The sequence below is a fragment of the Octopus bimaculoides genome, chromosome 9 (assembly GCF_046866305.1).
Source record: "Octopus bimaculoides isolate indiv1 chromosome 9, ASM4686630v1, whole genome shotgun sequence".
In the NCBI taxonomy this organism is placed as follows: Eukaryota; Metazoa; Mollusca; class Cephalopoda; order Octopoda; family Octopodidae; genus Octopus; species Octopus bimaculoides.
This window is the reverse complement of record NC_142936.1, coordinates 10,780,111-10,790,567: the sequence shown is the minus strand read 5'-3', so window position 1 is coordinate 10,790,567 and position 10,457 is coordinate 10,780,111. Positions and strand designations below refer to the sequence as shown.

General features: G+C 35.6%; 1 protein-coding gene across 2 annotated transcripts in view; it reads right to left on the bottom strand.

Annotated features, from left to right (window-relative positions):
• Positions 1-2,238: 2,238 nt before the first annotated feature.
• The window catches only part of LOC106877344 (uncharacterized), a 37,303-nt gene continuing 29,084 nt past the window's right edge, over positions 2,239-10,457 (bottom strand). The window contains exons 9-11 of one of the 2 annotated variants that reach the window (XM_014926225.3): positions 8,590-9,260; positions 4,793-5,033; positions 2,239-4,401 (exon numbers count right to left, since the gene is read on the bottom strand). In XM_014926225.3, coding sequence (XP_014781711.2) covers positions 4,030-4,401; positions 4,793-5,033; positions 8,590-9,260 — 1,284 coding nt within the window. In that variant the 3' untranslated portion in view covers positions 2,239-4,029. The remainder of the gene's footprint in view (positions 4,402-4,792; positions 5,034-8,589; positions 9,261-10,457) is intronic. The other variant, XM_014926224.3, reaches the window with a different exon arrangement.

Sequence of the window (10,457 nt, the reverse complement as noted above, 5' to 3'; positions counted from 1 at the left end):
CTTATTGTGAGTAGCTATAGCCTCTACTATACTGTGTGTTCTTATTTCTTTGGCCTCGGTGTTATCCTTCCGATGGATCTCATTATACAGTATTTCATCGATTGATAATGCCGCTATGACATTTTTGGAGAACTGCTTATAATGTGAGTGATATCCTCGGTGTTAACTCCACAAAGTTTGCATCGGTTATCACATTTTGGTATTTCCCCTACCTTTCTGTCCCTTTCGTACATCAAGTATTTGTTTAATATTTCTTGTTCCTGGATTGCGAACGCATACTCTTCAAAGTGAGAGTTAGTAATCTGGTTTTTGGTTAATGATAGACTGCTTCGATTCTCAATGTTACTATCATCTCTGAGCTTTCTGCTAACTTATCCAAGCATGGTCTTCCGCTGATATACGCTCATTCTTTCATATGTTGCGGTAGAGTCGTGCGACTCTTTAGTCATGTATTCAAGGTTATCAGACAAGGAACGCTGCTCAAGGAGCTGCTTTCCAAGTCTCATGACGTTATCTGCCTCGTGTGTGCAAATTTGGTCAAGGAACGCACTTCAAAACTTGGTGGTTAAAAGATATTGTTGAAGGGATATATGACATTCAAAAGCAGTCTGGATCGATGTTAAGCCCCTGCTCCCCCCCTTGTTTCCACTTTAGGTAGAGGTGGTCTACGTCACTGTTGAGGTGGAAATTATGTATGCCGGTTACTATCTTCAGGTTTTCACATCAATGACTTGGATCTCGTCAAGCGTTCAAGCAAGTAGCCTAAATATGTATGTATACATGTGTGCATCTATGTATGTATGTATGCATGTATGTATGTATGTATGTATACATGTGTGCATCTATGTATGTATGTATGTATGTATGTATTATTATACAGCTGCTGTAGTATGCTTCAAAAACATGCAAGCACATCCCAGTTTACAGTACAGCATGAAAAGATGGTGGTAGTAGTAGTAGTAGTAGTAGTAGTAGTAGTAGTAGTAGTAGTAGTAGTAGTAGTAGTAGTAGTAGTAGTAGTTACTACTCTTCTTACTATTTTTTAAGCATCGATATAACGGAAACAGCAGAGTGTAGAATCTAATGCCTATTAGTATTTAATATTGTACCAATTTTGTCTTTCAACCTCCAGGCTAAGTAAAATAATCAGTAATCCATTATATTTGAATTTATTTTCCTCCTCTATGAAAGCTCGACCTATTTGTGTAACCAAACGTAAAGAAACAATGAGCAATGACCTTCAAGAATGTTTTGACGGTGTAGCTCGAAATTTCATTTGGAAAAATTGTCAAAAAATTATAGCATATATGAAAAATTAGTAAACATAACGACGGCAGTGCATAAAAGTTCTGATTATTGTGTATGAAGGAATGTTAATGAAATAATGGCATAGTATTATTCTATTAAAACTGGAGTTTAAAAATATTGTGTCATTTCTCAACCTTCTTTCAAGTCTTGTTACAAATTTTGGACTGAAATAAGTTTATCGAGAAGGACACGGTATCATATGGACACTGGCAGGTTGTTATAGGATGCATATTTTGCGTATGATATTGCATTGAAAGAAAAATATATGAAAGCATGTAAAGATATGAGAACTTTTATAAAGACCACAATAGTATAAGTCTGTTTATGTTGTCTACAGTTACATTAGAATAACGACTTTAAAAATGTACCTCATTTTGCTTTCTTGAGCAATACAATATGTGTGCAGTGGCAAAGAAGTCAATATTGGAAATTAAGAAACTGAGATAGGAACCAATGATCTTCACAGGTCCACTCAGTCTCGTAACACAGCTGTGCACAGCATTCAGAATATCTACAAGTTAATGACTGCAAGAAACTAGATTATGAGTAAAATGCAACCTGTCTGTCTGTCTTTCTGTTTGTCTCTCTGTTTATCTGCCGGTCTCTCTCTCTCTCTCTCTCTCTCTCTCTCTCTCTCTCTCTCTCTCTCTCTCTCTCTCTCTCTGTGTGTTTGTATGTCTGATGTATGTGTGCATGTATTACATATGTACACACATACAAAGCTATACTTTGTAAACGGAAAAGGGTCGATAGTACATTAGCCACATGAACTTCGTGATTCATTTTGCGAAGGAAAGACGCCTATACACATACATCACAAACATATATTTAGTCATATGCAAACGCACAAAAACGTAGAAATGCAGGCAGACAAAAATGTAACAGATAATACAATCAATAGATACATATAAACAAAAACGAATACTGGAAGACATTTCCGTAGAATTTTTATTATCAAAAGAAAGAATATCACAAATTATATATGTTTAATAATTATTTTATAAATTACTATTGTTCACTGTTTTGATCATTAGCCTCAAACACACAGATTAAGAAAACCTATGTTATAACCGTTGTTGATTAACTACAAGTTTTCTGAATGCGTTAAGTTACTTGGGTTGATGTATGGAAGGAAGGCGTGTTTGAGGCCGGATGCGCTGAACCAGTCAGATTATTAATGAAGCGGTCATAAACCTTATAGAGTATTGCATGTTATTTTGTGTAATTTAAAATGACCTGGATGTACAGTGTGTAGACAAGTTAGTGTTAATATCTATAATACATGGACCATTAGAAAAGAAAGCGAACTAGAAATGATAATCAAGATGTTTTGACAGCGTATTGCATGGCCTCAAGGATTTCCTGTTTTCCTCTATTCAGTCCGCTGCCCATTATTACTGAAACCTCTATATTTTGTCTAATTCAATTTCCTGAATTGAAGCCCTCATTATATACATATATACATCCTACCATCGTCACGGCCCTCGAGTATAAGCTACTAAAACAGTAAATATATATATACACACTCACACTTACACACACACGCACACGCACATACACACACACACGTACACACATACACACATACACGCACGCACACACATACACAAATATATATATTGAGCAGAATGTTAATATTGTAGGAATATTCCTGGGTTTGGTTGGTGTGTGTGTGTGTGTGCGTGTGTATGTGTGCGTGTATATGTGTATGTATATGGGTGTGTGTGACTGTATTTTGTATTTTTGTGCATGAACGAATCAAGTTTATTAATTACAGCATAAATAAATAGCCAATCTTGGGTTTAAAAAGTTACAAAAGTAACTTCAAATATCACTATTCATATAGTTTAACAGCAGCAAAGTTTATGTGCATTAAATCGTTAAAGGCACTTACAGATCACTTGTTTAACTATGCATCCGAAAATAGCTATCCGAAAATTTTCTGGTATAAAAGATGACACACACAGTCCACATTATGAAAAGACAGTCCGACAAAGATATATACTTTTCCTGGTATTATGTAGTCTACCCAACGTCATATAAACCGAACAAGTTTCGGAATTATATATTTTTAAAATTAACAATAGGGTCGCTTCTGTTCTTTTATGACGTGGCTTCTTTCTTCGAATCATCGTATGACAATCACATTCACTATAAACATACACATTCACATATACACACACACAAACACACGCACGATTATATATATATATATATATATATATATATATATATATATATATATATATATATATATATACATAATGATTGTCAACTTCTCGAGATATTTCTCTGTTTTACACAATTCTGTTTTCATTAGATAACACACACAAATATATCTGTATACTACGTCAGTGTGTCTATGTATGTATATGCTATTTTTCGTTTATGCATGCACACACATGCATATATATATATATATGTGTGTGTGTGTGTGTACAGACATCTCAAAAGTAAATAGACGACCCTCAATATACCGTTTTATCTGTGCAGACGCTGTTCATAAGTACGATTCGTAAATTATTTAAAAACTGCACAAAACATGTCTAATAAATACTTGATTAAGTATTTCAATGCATCAAACGACACTATTTTGTTTTTAGAAATAAATCTTTCAAAATTGATTGTGTCTATTTACTTTTGAAATGTCTATGTACATTAAATACGCGTCTGTGTACATAAATGTGCTGTAATTTTGTAATGATAGTAGCCAAGAACAGATTAGATTTCAAGAGTTCTCCAAATATTACTAGATGTGAGTCTTTCAGACGGTGAACTTGAGAGCATTTTTGGCACTATCCCCTTTAAGTTATCAGGAATGAGTTCAAAATATTCCACATTAGTAGCATCAACCTCGTTAAGAAACCTGGAAATGGATAATCTAGTTTTGTCTCCAAATGCCCTCTTTTTTATGTACAATTCACAAATCAAGAGACCAAAACCGAACACATCTGCTGGTGATTCGTATATTCCACCTCTTAGAACTTCTGGTGCGAGATACACCATATCCTGAATCGGTTGGTCCGAATCTACAATTGTCAGTTTACGTGGTAATGCCATTCCGGTAAGTTTCACTTGTTGGTGCCAATTAACCTATAAACAGAATGAAAATATATAATAAATGGGTTTGTTTCTATTAAAACAACTTATATTTCACGATTCCCACATTACATTTCTTAACAATAACTAATCAAATACTTAAATCAGAGAAACAAACAGACAGTTCATGAACTTATCCATGAAAATCCAGTCACATATAGAATAATTTAATAAGTAAATACACTAAAAAGAACTATGATAAAATACAAAGTAATAATCATTAAAATAATCTATTCTCTAAATTATATATATATATATATATATGATGGGCTTCTTTCAGTTTCTGTCTACCAAATCCACTCATAAGGCTTTGGTCGGCATCAGATAACCAGCAAAATACGGTGAAAGAAGTAAGGGAATATTACATAGAGGTCTTAACACTCACCATGACACTGTCCAAAGATACTTCAGGATGGACGAGCCCGTGGGAGTGAATGTAAACTAGCCCGGAAGCTATATTTCTGATGAAGACACTGTAAGACTCAACAGGTATCCGCTTTCGTTGAGTAATATTGTTAGTTCGCCATCTGAGCGGGAATAAACGTTCATCAAACAAAATAACTGGAACTGGTTCGTCTCCTTTCATAGCTTGTATGACTTTTGCAAGGGATTCGTGGTGCAGGTATCTGTAAATAAGAAAATAAATATATAATAATAATAATAATAATAATAATAATAATAATAATATTAATAATAATAATAATAATGATAATAATAATAATAATAATAATAATAATAATAATAATAATAATAATAATAATAATAATAATAATAATAATAATAATAATAATAAGCTGCTTTGGTGTTCAATAACTATACTGTATACATGCATGTACACGATAGAATGTGTACACAGTCAGTAGGTAAAACCGTTCACGGTCAGTAGGTACGACGTCGTACAGAATGCGCTGAGATATTATTTACTTGTTGTGGGTTTCGGAGCTGTGAGTTCAAATCCCACTGCAGCCCCTCTCCCTCCCTCTCTCTCTCTCTCTCTCTCTCTCTCTCTCTCTCTCTCAATCTCTATCTATCTATCTATCTATCTATCTATCTCTATCTCTATCTCACCCTTTCTTTATCTCTGTCTCTCTCGCTCTCCCTCTATCACAGCCTTTGTTTCTCTCTGTCTGTCTGTCTGTCTCTCACTTTCTCTCTCATTCTACCTCTTTCCCTTGATCTCTCTCCACTTCTCTCTCTCCTTCTCTCTCTCTCTCTCTCTCTCTCTCTCTCTCTCTCTCTCTCCAGCTGTGACACATATATACATATTTGTACACACATATACATATATATATATATATATATATATATATATAAAATTAAATAAGTATTATTACCATTATCAATAATAAGGGTATTTAACATACCCCTTGCTAAAAACAGAGCCATCGCTCTAAAACCACAAATTACTCACAATTAAAATACACACGGCGGATGCAATAAGTTTAACAGAAATAGGCTTACCTTGCATGTAATACAAAAGTAAGGAATGTGTATATTTCGGAATCAATTGATTTCGCGTTCTGTATGAAAAATCATACACGTAGGTATCAAATATAAAACTACACCCTGAAGTAGATCCGGTTTCTCTTCCTTCAGACACATAATGTTGTTTATGGTCGCTATTTGAAAAACAGGCAGAGAAGTCAACCTGTATCTTAAATGAGAGACAGACAGACAGACAGAGAGGTAGGGAGAGCAAGGTAAGCCTGTTTCTGCTACATTTATTGCATCCGCCGTGTGTATTTTAATTTTTTAATTCTAATTTGTGGTTTTAGCGCAATGGCTATGTTTTTAGTAATATATTAAACACCCTATCGAATTTTGAATTTTGTTTATACATACATGCATACATACAAATGACTGAAACAAGTAAAGGAGTTAAAAGAGTTAAAGAAAGCCCTGTCTCCAGAGATGAATCTCTTGATACCGAAATCATCAAAATATTAAGGGACCCTTTGGTCCATGTTAAAATGAAATCCCCAGAAGAGAGACAAAGACTACAAACGAGAACAGCAAGCATGCAACAATTCTGGATTAGATATGAAAAATTCGAGTAAACCCGTACTTATCTATTGTCGAACTAATGGTGCGTGTGTGTATTTATGCGCGCGCGCGTGTGTGCGTGCGTGCGCATGTATATATATATATAGAGAGAGAGCTATATATATATATATATATATATATATCTTTTATAGTTTACTTGTTTCAGACATTAGCCTGCGGCCATGTTGGGGCACCGCCTTGAAAAATCTTTAGTAGTATGGTTCAAACCTAATACCTGTTCGCTTTTAAACCTGGTACTTATTCTTTCGGTCTCTTTCGTCGAATGGCTAGCTTAGGGGACTTAAACACACAAACACCGATTGTCAATGGATGCAGGGAGACAAATACAGACGCAAAAACACACGCACGCATACACACACATACACACAAAGATAGATAGATAGATAGATAGATAGATAGATAGATAGATAGATAGATAGATAGATAGACGTTGGGCTTCTTTCAGTTGCCTTCTACGAAATCCACTCACAAGGCTTTGGTCGGTCAGAGCTATAGAGGAAGACACTTGCCGAAGGTGTCACGCCCTAGGACTGAACCCATAAGTATGTGGTTGGGAAGCAAACTCCTCACCACACAGCAATGATTATACATATATATTATACTTAATTCTTTTTCGTATTTCGTTTGCAGGATTCTAGATACGAATTCGTGTGTACTACACAGCCACATACATAAAAGCAGGATATGTATATATATATATATATATATTATGTGTCTTGACCATACTATACTGACGAGTAGAAGTTGCATAATACTGCAGTAACTTCGAAATCATGATCTATAGTTTAGTCTGTTTTTAAGGGGCAAGCTTTGAGAGTTGCATTTCCTCGCGTTCGGTAAAAATGTGTTTATTATGGTAGTTTGACCTTAGAGTCCCTCTTAGCGTGAGGCATTCATGTATAGTAATGCCCTTATATAAATATATATATATATATATATCCGCTGAGGTCAGCTTTGCTTTTCATCCTTTCGGGGTCGATAAATTAAGTACCACTTGCGTACTGGGGTCGATCTATTCTCCACTGGATTGGACGCCAGTCCATCGCAGGATTACTTATGTCTGCCAGCTGAGTGAATCGGAGCAACGTGAAATGAAATGCTTTACTCAAGAACACACCGCATGACCCGGTCGGGGAATCGAAACCACAATCTTACGACCATGAGTCCAACAACCCTAACCACTAAGCCACATACATATGCACAGGTATAAAACTAATTCTCAGACACACGCGAAACAAACGTTGAAGAGAAGAGGCATGTCACTGATGAGGTCGCGATTAGCGATGAAAGGACTTTGGCAAACAACAGATTGATTGTTTAACCAACACATTAAACTAGCGATATATTAGTTAGCTAATTAGTTAGTTAGTTAGTTAGTTAGTTAGTTAAACGATTGACTAAAAAAAAAAAGTGATATTGAACCAGTGCGTGTGTTTTTTGTTAGTGGTTTAATGACCTTCCCAAGACACAAGATATATAGACAATTATTTATATTTGCATTTGTGTGTATATATACACATACACACACACGTTATATATATATGGCAAAAGTCAAGGTAGAAAATGCTAAAATAATTTTATAAAAAACATTTCAGTACTATTTTCAGTCATTGAGACTTTTTCAACTGTAAGTATGGAATACAATTAAATTTTGGAAAAATTAAAAGAAAAGTTTTTTCAAAAGAATATTTGCATAGTTTTCAAATACAAGTGGCATTTTCTTTGTTTCTGCCTGTTTCTGTCTCTCTTGTTTACTCTTGTGGGTTCGAGGTCGTTGAAGAAGAAGAAGAAGAAGAAGAAGAAGAAGAAGAAGAAGAAGAAGAAGAAGAAGAAGAAGAAGAAGAAGAAGAAGAAGAAGAAGAAGAAGAAGAAGAAGAAGAAGAAGAAGAAGAAGAAGAAGAAGAAGAAGAAGAAGAAGAAGAAGAAGAAGAAGAAGAAGACTGAAACCGGTACTGAAATGTTTTTTATAAAATTATTTTAACATTTTCTACCTTGACTTTTTTCCATATATATCAACTCATGTGTTCCTTTTCAACCTTCTACATATATATATGTATGAAGAAAGAGAGAGTGGTTATTTGGTTATTACATGAGAAAAATAGGTTTGAATTCACTTACGAAAGTTTTTCTATTTCAGAATAGAGACTCGGAATTTCAAGGTGCCTAAAGTATTTCCGGATTGTAATTTCAGTGTCACATAAAGCTGCCGGAATCATTTCTGCAAACAAACTCTGCGGCACACGCCGATTAGTATCAACAACAATTCCAGAATCTCCAATAGAATTTGTAAATGACGGAGCTAAACTTTGGATGTTTATCAATTTTTCAAGTGCTTTCTTTTGATTGAAAGTATTCTGGTAACCAAAATGGGCAATTTCATCCTGAAGTTCTAATATTTTATTCAGTGCTTCTATGTACTTTTCTTTCTCTAGTTTATGTTTCAAATGATTCTCTTTTAATTCTGCGATGAAACTTTTATTGCTTTCAATAAGCTTCGGTATACACACCTCAGCCTTTTCCAAATAATTTCGTATCGGTTCAAGCTGACAAGCTATATAGTTATTTTCCCGTATAAAACTATCCAATGCATCCTTGCTTCCTCTTTGAACTTGTTTCCGTAAAGCATTTTTGCTGTTATGCTTCGTCAACAGTCTTTTCGCGGACAAAGCCAATTTACCCAATACTGTAGAAGGAATTTTAGGAGGCGCCATGGGAAGATGCCAACTGCAAATACTGAAGTTGCTACCACGTCGATTGTTAACATTTAGTATCCCCATGTCCTTGGAATCCTGAAAACAAAAGCAACAACAAAAATAAAAGTTATCCTAGAAATATACATTTCAGCAATTAACAAACGTAGACCTACACCACACAGATGCATGTATACATACAAACATACATACATACATACATAAATACATACATAAGTCCTACTGTATACTGTATAATAACATTTGGTAGCCGATCCCCGGAGAGGAACTTTGGAGGGCACAGAATGGCGTTGAGACCCACACATGATAATCAAGGAGGTTGTAGTTTGTACGTACGCAAGGAGTTACATGCATTCAATAGTATTTGGACTCAGTTACATATTACATTAGACTCAGCTGTACAAAGTTTCGTAGGTGTAGATGTCCAAATGCACGGATATACGGAGACTCTGAATATCTCACAATACGTACGGGTTCTCAATCAACAGCAGCTGTGTATCGTCGGTGTTCCGTTCTTATTCTTACACTTGTCTTAAAATAACAACTGTATTTTAACTTTAACTTTTATATATGTATGGACATGTCTGTGTATATATATGTATATGCATGTATGTATTCCCATGCATACATAGACGTACATACACTTACCCCCACCACCACCACACACACACATACACGCGCACGCATTAACCTCACATACACACACGCTTGCACTCACACACCTTAGCTAGGTTAAAGAGGAAAACGGAGGCCGAAACAGTTGTCATGCTTCAAACAGCTTACAAGGACGCTGCCACGAGAAAAACATAACTTTGCGAGTGGCTTTCCCGCTTTAGAAATGGTCAATTGCCGCTTGAAGACCAACCTCATTCAGGGCGACCGTCGACCTCCCGAACGCATGAAAACATCATGAAAATTCATGAACTAATCTTGGAGAGCCATCACCGAACAATTGACGAACTTAATATCACTGGTGTCTCGTGGAGCTCCTGGCAAAGAATTTTTAAGCGAGGAATTCCGAATGAAAAGAGTTGCAGCAAAAATTCGTGACTCACTTGCTGACGGAAGATCAAAAGCAGTCACGCCTGAATGCGTGTCATGAACTGAAACAGTTGGAAGTTGATCTGGACCTATTTTCGAAGGTCATCACTGGTGACGAAAGATGGTGCTACGGAATGTGCAGGTGGGGAAGAGAGGAAGAAAAAAAACAAGACGGCGGTGTTAAAAGGCAGCATTGCATCGAACAGTGACAAACGCTTCGGAACCGATGCATTG